General features: G+C 36.9%; 1 protein-coding gene across 7 annotated transcripts in view; it reads right to left on the bottom strand.

Annotated features, from left to right (window-relative positions):
• Positions 1-13,056, bottom strand: part of CCDC150 (coiled-coil domain containing 150) — a 94,892-nt gene that overhangs the window by 22,398 nt on the left and 59,438 nt on the right. For 6 of the 7 annotated variants that reach the window (XM_081581455.1, XM_081581458.1, XM_081581454.1 and 3 more), the window contains one exon: positions 1,744-1,851. In XM_081581455.1, coding sequence (XP_081437581.1) covers positions 1,744-1,851 — 108 coding nt within the window. Of the gene's footprint in view, positions 1-355; positions 698-1,743; positions 1,852-13,056 lie in introns of those variants that run through there. The other variant, XM_081581460.1, reaches the window with a different exon arrangement.

Here is a 13,056-nt window from a genome sequence, read left to right as displayed (position 1 = left end):
CGACATATTATGGCTCCTATCTATGTACTTCTACTTTAAAATCAGCCTTTATCCAAACATTTTACTGTAAATGTTAAGTTATTAACATACTAATTTTTAAGAAATAGAAAATTAGACTTAAAAAATCTCAATGGTTAGTGTTAAGCCAAATTGGACATTTCTGTGTCCAAAAGAAAAATTAAGTATGAGATAGCCAGAATGATGGTTTCAATCTACATTAGTCTATCCTGTTTGTGAAGAAGCTTGTTTCCTTGTTACTATGCATATCTCTAAACTTTATCTCTCTAGATGTTACTACTTTTCTTCATTGTTGTATAAATCTGAAATTTCTTTATGATTTCTGGTCTTCACTTACCGAATCTCGATTAAGAAAATTTGGTGACTCATCATTTATTAATGGTCTTGAGGCAAGAATGTCTATTTTACCTTCTAGTCTTCCCTCCATGGTTTTAATGGCATTCAAAAGTGTCTTTAGAGAGATCCTAGAGTCTCCAATCTCCTGAGAAGACCTCACTGAAGTCAGGGTAGGTGCAAAGGTCACACGGCGTGTGGGGTTTGGAACAACACTGGGCAAACCAACTGAGGAAGTCCGTTCCTTTCCACTGTTTACAGGAGGCCGATAGCTTTCAAGGAATTTTGAAGAAGCAGGCCTCTCTGGAGATTTCCTTCTTCTTGGAGGCATCACCAATTGAGAAAAACAAATCAACTAAACCTAGGATTATTTTCCAACTAGCGCCCCATTTACTGTGAGAAACAACACAATGTTCTAAACAAAGCTGTGATGGAAAATATATTTAAAAATGTGTTCCTTTGCTTTCAGAATAAAAAAAAATACCAGAATGAAGTATGTCCTAGTGAAAAGAGAAAGCGTATCTAACAAAGCCCCCTTTACCAGTATAGTCAGATGGTTAGAACGCTAGCAGCATTCCATCTGAAGACACATTCTAGTTCCTTGGTTACCAGAGGTATAACATACACAAATGTTATAGACACAGACATTACACATGCTAACACTCAGTGTTAAGAACTAAAAATAAACAGATAATGTGGTAAATTGTAAATCACTGAAATGAATCACTTTCTTTTACTAACATATATTCCTGGATTATTTTCTCCACTAAATGTTTTATATACCTTATTTGTCTAATTTTCTCTTCATTTGTTAAAGCATTATGTGACTTATGACAGGTTTTCAGTCTCAATAGCCACCATGCTGACAAGTAAGCACCATCACTACTAATACCTCTTTCAAGTGCACTGCTGTGGGTCTTGCTGGCACCAAGTTCTGTCTTTGCCTATAACTAAAAAACCAAAGATATTTGTTCCTCGCATCTGCCAAAAGTTTTAAGGCGCACACCAAAAAAACCCACTTCCTTTATGAACAACGTGACTCTTAATGCTTTCATCATAATAATGCTCCCTAAGGATGCTCCCAATACAATCTATTTTGTTTCCGAAAGCCATAATCTTCTATAATAAAATCTACTGAGTACATTCCTAATCCTCCAGGTAGAGCATAAGCAAGCTGAATGTCCCAATCCTGATTCTGGCATCTTTCTGAAATCCACTAAGATTAAGCAGAACTTTGTATATAGAGGGTGTTTTAAAAAATGTTTGTTAAATGGAGTACAGTGACAGAATATTCATCTTCCTGGGATTGTATGGTGAGGTGGGGAGAAAGGCCTGTTTCTTAAAAGCTAATGAAAACATAAAAGCAATCTGTTTTGTAGCTATTAATCACACCTGAGCATATTTGCCTTCTAGTGCCTTATTCAACTTGCGTAGATGGTCATTCTGTGAACTGGTTTCAGTAAGAAAATGCAGTTGTTCTTCTAGCTGCTTAACTTTTATCTAGAGGAAAAAATAGAAGAGCAATAAAATAAGCCTTGCTGATGAAATATATAGATATATACACTCAAAATAAGTAAAAAGAAAAAAAAAAGCCAAGAATTTTGGGGGGGAAAAAATCACAGTAAATTCTTAAGAAAGCAATCCTACATTTTTCAATGATTCTATGTCAACTAAAATAGTTATTTCAACAAATAAAAGTAGGCTGTAGCCATATACAAGTACTGAGATAACTCATTTGGTTTATGGCGCTTATGGAAACTCCAAATTAACACAGTTCATGAACATAATAGTGAGACTTTGTGGGCAATGTATTTCCATTTCTATTTTAAAGGAATTGTGGTATCTAGCACCCTGAAACCTTTCTGAGTACAAATAATTAGAACTGTCAGTATGTAAGGAGGAGACAGAGTCTTGTGTTTTACCAACAGAGAATTACAAAAGCTGAATTAACAGAATTCTTATGCTGAATTATATTTGAAAACGAACTCATAAAGCTGATTATTCATATCTTTAAAGATGATGATTATTTGAGGGAATGTGCATGCTAAGTTGTTCCAGTATTGTCCAACTCTTTGGGATACTATGAACTATAGCCCACCAGGCTCCTCTGTCCATGGGATTCTCCACAAGCAAGAATACTGGAGTGGGTTGCAATTTTCTCCTCCAAGGGGATCTTTCCAACCCAAAGATTGAATCCTAGTCTCTTCTCCTGTATTGGCAGGCAGGTTCTTTATCACTAGAGCCACCTGGGAAGCCCCATTTGGGGAAGTGAATCATTAATATTTACGTACAAATCTCCAAATTGTGTTATTTCTCTATGTTTTCTTCCTCTTATTTCCAACACTCTCATACAAATCAACATCACTGAGCCTATCTCTGAATCAGAAAAAGTTTCATCCAAAATTTTAAAGTGAACTTCTTCCTCTCTTGGAATCTTTTATTTCCCACCTGTGAAGGGCATATTCCTCTTGGTTGTAGCTACTGATCATTTTCAGGAACTGTTAAAATTTGAGTGCTGACATTAACTTTTTTTGGAAAGGCTACACGAAAACACATTTTGTCTCAGGAAATCTCTCCTGTTCCATCAGCAGAATCCTCCTTTCTCTCATCTTTGCCTGTCTCTGTTGCTCTTTTCCACAGCGTACAGTATAAAACAACTTTACACATGGACATCACCAAATGGTCAATACCGAAATCAGAGTGATTACATTCTTTGTAGCCAAAGATAGAGAAGCTGTAGACAGTCAGCATAAACAAAACCTGGAGCTGAGTGTGGCTCAGATCATTAGCATCTCATAGCAAAATTCAAGCCTAAACTAAAGCACATGGGGAAAAAACACTAGGCTGGCCCAGGTATGACTTAAGTCAAATCCCCTATGAATGAATACACAGTGGTGGTGACGAATAGATTCAAGGGGCTAGATCTAGTAAACAGAGTGTCTGAAGAACTATGGACAGAGGTCCATAATATTGTACAGAGGCACTGAACAAAATCATCCTAAAGAAAAAGAAAAGCAAGAAGACAAAGTGATTGTATGAGGAGGATTTACAAATAGCTGAAGAAAGAAGAAAAGTGAAAAGCAAGGGGGAAAGAGAAAGGTACACCCAACTAAACGCAGAGTTCCAGAGAATAGCAAGGAGAGACAGAAGGCCTTCTTCAATGAACAATGCAAAGAAAAAGAGGAAAACAACAAAAGGGGAAAGACTAGAGATTTATTCAAGAAAATTGGATATATCAAAGAAATATTTCATCCAAAAATGGGCACAATAAAGGACAGAAATAGTAAAGACCTAATAAAAGCAGAAGAGATCAAGAAGAGATGGAAAGAACACAGAGAACTGTACAAAAAAGATCTTAATAAACCAGATAACTACAATGGTATGGTCAGTCACCCAAAGCCAGAAAAAAACCTATAAACCTAGTGGAGGTGATCAAATTCCAGCAAAGCTTTTTTTTTTTCCTTGAAATTGCTTTATTGTTGACAAAAACAGTGTATAATTAAAGATTTGATGAGGAACCTGCAAACAATAAAGAATGTGACTATTTCCAGCAAAATACAATTACCCCAAGTCCTTTAGACATGACAAATATAGTTCTTTCACACCAGATGGTTCACATGTGACAAAGCCATTTTAGAATGCTTAATTGTGCTTCAACAAAACCTTCGAAGAATGAGGTAGTCTCCTTTACCCACCACATCTTCCACATTACCACTGTTACACTTTTAGTGAGCTTAAATCCTTTTAACATGACCTTTAAATAATTATTCATAAGAGCCAAGCCTTATTTACAAAGTACTTCTTTCTACTTGGTTATTCTTAAAGAGAATTTCAAGAATCACTACACAACTGAAAAATTTTGAGACAAGCAATGGTGGGGGCTTTTTCATTACAATCAGACTTAGGTGCAAGAGAACAAGTTCTAAAACTTCCATAGTTAAGCTAGTATTCTCCCATTTCTATCTATAAACGCTGATTTTAAAACTACGTCCACAAAAAAAACAAAACAAAACACTACTTCCTCACACTCCGATTTTCTCTCAGCCACCAAGCAAGCACAAATTCTTCAGAATAGGGAGTTAGGTTCCATGTATAGGCTGATTGGGCAATTTGTGGGGTCATTCATTTTTATTCATCAATAGGGGACCATCTGCATAATTTATGAATGCATACAAATTAGCTAGCTTATCTTAAAGACTTCATTCAAAATCTACTCACAGCCATATTCTTGAGAAAATACTAACACTCTTCAAAAACTTATCAATGAAATAGAAATTGAGGCAGGTATTTGCAATACTTTCTCAACCCTGAGAATGACCTTAACAACCACTATGAAATTAGCTTGAGGACATCATGGCATGTTGTACAATTTAGTTAAACAAAATGATAATACTCAACTATTTTCCAAGTCAGTTAACCTTCACCAGGGAAAGGAGGGATGGTGGCAAATAGTATTCCCAAGGGGAAAAAGAAGTAATGATTTACTCCTTGCTACTTATTTATCTCAAGATGATTCACAAATCTGAAAACAGTTGGAAGAAGACATAATAGATCTTATGGATATGCAATTATGAACTCTTAACCAAACTGGTAGTAATTTGAAGTAGTTCCCATGGAACATGAATGTCAGATTCCCATGTAACATGACCTCAAGGTCATGGCAAAATTCTAGTATCTGATAAGCTGACTACTATATTTAGTTATCTCCTAGCTGGCAATGTTTGTACTTGGCACCTATATTGAAAGCTGGAGATCCCTATGGCTGGCACAAGAAAAAAAAAGCTGTTTTGGATAGCACAGACCCAAGTTTGAGATTTTTCTTTCTTTCTCTACTACTAGTCGTTCTTCCTCTAACATCTCTAACTAAAATTTTCTCCATTCAGTGATGGGAAACAAGGAATCTAGCCATTGCAATAATTGCAATAGTGAGCGTGAGGAGAAATCTGTCAGTGAAAATACATTTAATTCATTCTCATATCACAGTTCACAATTTTTACCATCTCAACAGTGGGTTCCACAGGTAAACATGATGTAACTCAAGTTTTAGACCTTATTAATTGGGCCTACTGTGGTATGAAAAGTATACTTACTTACCTGAAACTTCAATACTTGAATCCAGCAGACTCATTTCCTAAGACTGAACTTCATGCCTTTATCATTCACTAAAGCAAATATATTTACATGTATCTGAATTATTTACTCCAAACTCTTCTATATTCTACTGTTTCATTATCATATCCTCAGATGAATATCTGATACGTATGCTGAAGATGAAAAATTAATCACTTTCTTCTATCTTTCATTTTTTAATTTTTTTTCTTTTTTGTCTGTACAACTTTCAGGATCTTAGCTTCCCAACCAGCGACCAAACTCCAGCCCCTGCAGTTCACTGCACCAAGTTCAAACCACTGGACAGCCAGGGAATTCCCTACCTTTGTGTTTTTAAAACAGCTTTCTGGCAATGATTTTTTTTTTTTTAATAAAAAATCTCTTTGCAATATTTTAAATGGCCTTTCTTTTAAAACCTCATGCTGTGAAAAACTGTTGTATTAAGTCTTCCACCTACTATTTTCCAAGTAGCTGTAATCCATCATTTTCAAGCTAAGTCTAAACAGTTTGATTCATAATTGACATTTATGAGAGTGAGTGAGAGTGAGAAAAACTCACTCTAGAAACATTTTATTTCAATAATACCTGACTTTGAGTTTAAGAAGATCAGCAAGGATGCTGTACTTTGAAGTGTTCTTTTGTTAGATGTACCACAACAGCTTAAAATTGCTCCAAAGGAATGCAGTTAACAAATATACCAAGTTGGTACAACAATCATACCAATATGCAGTATGCAGATTTGTGTGTGTGCTCAGTCACGTCCGACTCTTTGAGACTCCACAGACTCTAGCCCGCCAGGCTTCTCTGTCCATGGAATTTTCCAGGCAAGAATATTGGAGTGGGTTGCCATTTCCTACTCCACCAGCAGAGCTTTAAAGATGATGTTATCAAAGTGCTGCACTCAACATGTTAGCAAGTTTGGAAAACCCAGCAGTGGCCACAGGACTGGAAAAGGTCAATCCTCATCCCAAGTCCCAAGAAAGGCAGTACTGAAGAATGTTCAAAACACTGGACAACTGCCCTCATCTCTCATGCTAGTAAGGTTATGGGTCAAAATCCTACATGCTAGGATTCAGCACTGTGTGAACTGAGAAGTTCCCGATGTCCAAGCTGGATACAGAAAAGGCAGAGGAACCAGAGATCAAACTGCCACCATTCACTGGATCATAAAGAAAGCACGGGAATTCCAGAAAAACGTCTACCTCTGTTTCATTGACAATGCTAAAGCCTTTGACTGTGTGGATCATACAAACTGTGGAAAACTCTTTTAAAGAGATGGGAATACCAGATCATCTTACCTGTCTCCTGAGAAACCTATATGCTGGTCAAGAAGCAAAAGTTAGAACCTTGTATGGAACAACTGACTGGTTCAGGATTGAGAAAGGAGTATGATAAGGCTGTTTATTGTCACCCTGTTTATTTAACTTATACCAGAGCACATTATGACAAATGCTAGGTTGGATGAGTTACAAGCTGCAAACAAGATTGCCAGGAGAAATATCAACAACCTCAGATATGTGGATGAGACCACCCTAACGGCAGAAAGCAAATAGGAACTAAAGAGCTTCTTGATGAGGGTGAAGGATGAGAGTGAAAAAGCTGGCTTAAAACTAAATATTAAAAAGCTTAAGATCATGGCATCTGGTCCCACCACTTCATGACCATTAGAAAGGGAAAAAGTGGAAGCAGTGACAGATTTTCTCTTCTTGGGCTCCAGAATCACTGTGGACGGTGACGGCAGCCATGAAATTAAAGAAGCTTGGCCCTTGGAATAAAAGCTATGACAAACCTAGACAGTGTATTCAAAAGCAGAGACATCATTTTGCTGACAAAGGTCCATATAGTCAAAGCTTGGGTTTTTCCAGTAAGTCATGTGCAGATGTGAGAGTTGGACCATTAAGAAGGCTGAATGCCAAAAAATTTACGCTTTTAAACTGTCATGCTGGAGAAGACTCTTGACAGTCCCTTGGACAACAAGGGGATCAAACCAGCTGATCCTAAACTAAAGGACATTAACCCTGAATATTCATTGGAAGGACTAATGCTGAAGCTGAAGCTCAATACTCTGGCCACCTGATGTGAACTGCTGACTAATTGGAAAACACCCTGATCCTGGGAAAGATTGAAGGCAGAAGGAGAAAAGGGCGACAGGATGAGATGGCTGGATGGCATCACTAATGCAATGGACACGAACTTGGGCAAACTCTGGGAAATGGTAGGGGACAGGGAAGCCTGGTGTGCTGCAGTCCATGGGGTCACGAAGAGTAGGACACGACTTGGTGACTGAACAACAACACAGTATAAAACATGTGTGTGGCTCCCCATTAAGTGGTTTTCACTTAAGGTTCAGAATTAGAATGGCTGCCTCTAAAGGTCTGTTTTGATGCAACAATTATTCTCATTTTAAATATAAGCAAACTGCTGTTAATCTTAGAACTCAATGGAAAAGTACTGATAAACACTCAAAGAATTTTAAATTTGCCTCTCTTCAAGCAAAACACACATTATTTTTTGTGGGTAATTTTTCTCAGGTAATTACCCTACCCCCAGCCTCGAAGTACTCAATAAAATCCTTTGAAACTTGTTATATGGCATATTCGCATCTATAAGCCACTTTAGTTTTTGCAGTGGGTCTCTTTTTCAAAAGGATTTTTAATTCAGGACATTCAAATGGGGAAGCAACATAGAAGCAAATAAATCCTACTACTTTCAGAGATCTGATGTTTCTATGTCATTAAATCCACAAAAAATAGCTTCCATAGCTAGTTTATTAGGCAGTCTCAGAAAAAGCAGTATTTAGGTCAAGGTCATTTCCTATTATTTCAAATGATCTAAATATAGAGACATGTATTTTTAAAAATTGAGGTACAGCTGATTTACAATATTATGTAGGTTTCAAGTGTGCAACACAGTGATTCACAATTTTTGAAGATTATACTCCATTTAGTTATTATGAAATATTGGCTACATTTCATGTGATATACAATATATCTTTGTAGCTTATTTTATGCATAGTAGTTTGTACCACTTAATTCCTTACCCCACTATTGCCTGTTATATATATTGTAAAATATAAAACTACTAAAATATAACAGCAGTTAGGACTCCATGCTTCCAGTGCACGGGGCGCGGGTTCGATCCCGGGCTGGGGAACTATACCCACATGCTGCACAGGACAGACCAAAATAAAAAAGGAACTGTGAGACACCTAAGATATCGATGAAAAGAAAAACTTATTTTTTATGTTTTATAGTGCAAGCATTCTAAATGAACGCTATTAAGAAATTTCCTAGGTTTTTTTTTTCAGTACATATGATAAATTAGAAATTAAGTAGGACAAGCCTATACTGTTAGCTCCTTCATAGTTTAGATTGAGTTTCATAACTGAAACAACCTGAACTGCCAAAATTATGTATTTTGACTTGAAATATGATAATACAGTCATAAAACTGTGATAACTTCAGCACAGCACTCTTAATAATATTCATATAATTCCATGCAGCAATTCAAGCCAAAGAAGCATTAACACAAAAACAACATGGATGAATCTCTCAATTATAATGCTGGGTGAAAGAAACAAGACACAAAAATTATATTCTGTTACAATTATGTAAAGTTCAAAACAGGTAAAACTAATCTGGCTATAGAAGTCAGGATGATGGATAGTAACATCATGGGAGACAGTGACTGTAAAACGTTATGAAATGCGTTCTGGGATCATTCTGTTTTTTTATTCTGAGTGCTGGTCACACGGATACTTTTACTTTGTGAAAATTCATTAGCTGTACCCTGTGTACTTTTTGGTATGTTATAGCTTAATAAGATTTACTAAAACAAAACTCTTAGATAATCTTTAAATTAAGATCATAAAAGCAGCTGCCTATAATAAGGGGCCAAGTAGCTAATACAATATTTGAATCCAGGTGGCATAAGAGTGATGGGACTGATGGTAGATTAGAGTGAGCATAAAGCACTAACTGACATACATTTAAAGACAAGGAAAAAAGTGATAGAAATCTTTCAGACCTATATAGTAACAGCCCATCTACCCATCACTCAACTTAAAAAGAATAAAACATACGAATATACCTCTGTGTAGCCTAATCCAACAAATCTCTTCCTGCCATCCTAGAGTTTACTACTATCCTGAATTTGGTGTTTATCATTCCTATTCCTTTTAAATAATTTTACTATAAATGTATCCCTAAACATCCATGGACAGAGGAGCCTGGCGGGCTACAGTCTTACAGCCTGGGGTCACAGAGTCAGACACAACTGAGTGACTAACACTTTCACTTTTAAAACATCATGTAGTATTACTTTATGAGAGTCATCTACTTTATAAGATTCATAACACTGTCATTCTACATTCCCTTATACATACTGCTTTCTAAACTTTCAGGAGAAATTTGAGAAAGTCTGCTGCTGCTGCTGCTGCTAAGTCGCTTCAGTCGTGTCCGACTCTGTGCGACCCCATAGATGGCAGCCCACCAGGCTCCCCCGTCCCTGGGATTCTCCAGGCAAGAACACTGGAGTGGGTTGCCATTTCCTTCTCCAGTGCATGAAAGGGAAAAGTGAAAGTGAAGTCGCTCAGTCGTGTCCAACTCTTAGCGACTCCATGGACTGTAGCCTACCAGGCTCCTCCGTCCATGGGATTTACCAGGCAAGAGTACTGGAGTGGGGTGCCATTGCCTTCTCCGTGAGAAAGTCTAGTAAAATTCAATTTATGTACACCCTGAATGCATCGTAAGTGACTTACTTCAGTTGTGTCAGGCTCTTTGTGACCCTATGGACTGTAGCCCACCAGGCTCCTCTGTCCATCGGATTCTCCAAGCAAGAATACTGGAGGGCGTTGCCATTTCCTTCTCCAAGGACTCTTCCTGATGCAGGGATCGAATCTGTGTCTCTTATGTCTCCTGCATTGGCAGGCTACAACCCAGCAATTCTCCTAAGAATTATAGTTAGAGACTCTTTGGATGCGAGTACAAAGACATGTATAAGAATTTATCATACAAGCATTGTTTGTAAGCAACTGAAAACTGCCTAAATATCCATCAACATAAAGGATAAATACATTTGGACATATTTAGATAATGTCACATTATATAGCACCAAATATCAAATCAAAATCAAGTTTGAATGTGAGGCAGCAATTTCTGACAGTCTACATTAACACCTGAAACCCAGTATTTCTATTATTAGTTTAAAAATGCAATCTCTTATCTAATATGGTTGATATGTAATATTTTAATTAATTATAATCCAATTGAGAGAAAACAGACTATTTTGATTATGTTTAGTATGCAGCTCTTTCTTTAGATTACCTGGCAAGAATAATGTATCATTTACAATAGCCAAGACATAAAAGCAACCAAAATGTCCATCAACAGATGAATAAAGAAAATGGTGTGTGCAGTGACACACACACACACAAACAATGGAATAAAACTCAGTCATAAAAAGAGCAAAATAATCCCATTTGTAGCAACATGGATCACCCTAGAGATTATCAAACTAAGTGAAGTCAGACAGAAAAAGAAAAATAACATAGATATTTATATGTGGAATCTGAAATATGATATAAAAGTGAAAGTCACTCGGTTGTATTCAACTCTTTGAGAACCCATGGACTGTAGCCTGCCAGGCTCCTTTGTCCATGGAATTATCCAGGCAAGAATTCTGGAGTGGGTAGCCTTCCCCTTCTCCAGGGGATCTTCCCAACTCAGGGATCGAACCCAGGTACCTCACATTGCAGGCGGATTCTCTACCGTCTGAGCCAAATATGATATAAACGACATTATTTACAAAACAGAAACAGACTCACAGGCATAAAAACATAAAAAAACAAACTTATGGTTACCAAAAGGGAAAGTAAAGGAGGAGGCTAAATTAGGAGCTTGGGATTGGAGGATGCAAGCTATTATGTATAAAACCGATAAACAACAAGGTCCCACTGCACAGCACAGGGAACTATATTCAGGATCTTGTAATAAAGTATAATGGAAAATAATATGAAAAAGAATATCTATGTATAACTGAACCACTTTGTTGCACACCAGAAACTAACACAAGATTGTAAATTAACTATATTTCAATTAATAAGAGAGTAATGTGCTATATGGGCTTCCCTGGTGGTTCAGGGGTAATGACTTAGCAACACCACCACCACCACCAATATGCTATATAAGAGCACTTTCCCTTGGGCCAATGAGGTCAGTATCTTTGCCGTGTTTCAACTCAAAGCTTGACATAAAGACACCAGTGAATCAATAGTTTCAAAAGTGTTTCAGCTTTCAAAGACTATCAAAACACTTTGGCGCTTATTACAGGAATATAGACAGAAAAAAGGCATGTATTTTCCTTAAGGTTATAAGGATAATCTCAAACATGTAACTGAGGTTTAAAATGTTAGATAAGTAACATCAGACTCACTAACAAACCTTAAAATGTATTTCACGCCCAGAAAAAATTTGCCTTCAAGTTGCCTATGAGTGTGATTTTTCTCACACACATAAAAATATGCTTCATTTCTCCTGGGAAAGCTAAAAGAAGGTCAATATTATGGGCCATAGCTTCTATGAGACCATTAGTTTCACAAAGGAGAAAGTTCTTTTGTGCCTGTAATAATCTATATATCCAGCCTGTTACACAGTCTTTTCTAGTGAGAAGTAATTAAGAGAGGTGTGCCTCTCCAGCTCACTTCATAGATAGATGAAACTCAAGAAAATTAAGACTTGTGCAAGATTACACAAGGATAGATTATACTTAAATGTATCACTGCCTCCAGAAAATATTAATTAAAAGCATGCAAATAGTGGCCAAATAGCTCTCCTGCTGTTTCTGGGCTGGATCATGTCTGCTAACCCGATGGCTAAGTCCCTTGAACAGATAAGATTAACGCTGAGGTGCATAGCAAGCCTCTAGTGAGATTACTTATTCTATCAGCTCTATAGCTGCCAAGCCTAACCAGACATTGCTTCATACCATTCAGTCCAGTGGTGCTCAACTATGGCTGCACATTGGAATCACTGGGGACTTTTAGAAAGTATTGAAGCCTATATAACGTTCTCTTTGAGATTCTGATTTAACTTCTCTGGGGTGCAAGTCTTTTAATGGGGATTTTCCCCCTTATATTTTATTTCAAAACTTTTAAATATACAGAAAAACTGAAATATACAGACACCTGACATCCAAATTTAACCATTTACATTCTTATACTTGCTTATCATATATCCATCTATCACTTCTTCTATGTATGTAACAAACTAATTTTTCTTTTTTTTAATGATTCATTTGAAAGTAAATGGCAGACATCATACAATTCCCAGCAATGAGGTGTTTTTAAAATTCCCCAGAGGAGTCTACTGTGTAGCTGAAGCTAAGAACCATTAATTCAGACTTCAGTGTTTCTACTGAAGTTAGGTTTAACACAGACTCAGTCATATTAGTGGCAAGTTTCCTGCTCTGTGGATACTACAGAGGCAAAACCCACATTAAATTAAAGAACGGTGGAATTAAAGAATCATCTCATGCACTCAAGTCAATTCCATTGCCTTAAGACCTATTTCCAGGATTATTTCTTTTTAGAAATGTTAG

The sequence above is a fragment of the Giraffa tippelskirchi genome, chromosome 3, assembly GCF_054371585.1.
Source record: "Giraffa tippelskirchi isolate mGirTip1 chromosome 3, T2T-mGirTip1v1.2.pri, whole genome shotgun sequence".
Lineage (NCBI taxonomy): Eukaryota > Metazoa > Chordata > Mammalia > Artiodactyla > Giraffidae > Giraffa > Giraffa tippelskirchi.
The sequence above is the reverse complement of the archived record's forward strand: the minus strand, read 5'-3'. Positions and strand labels throughout refer to the sequence as shown.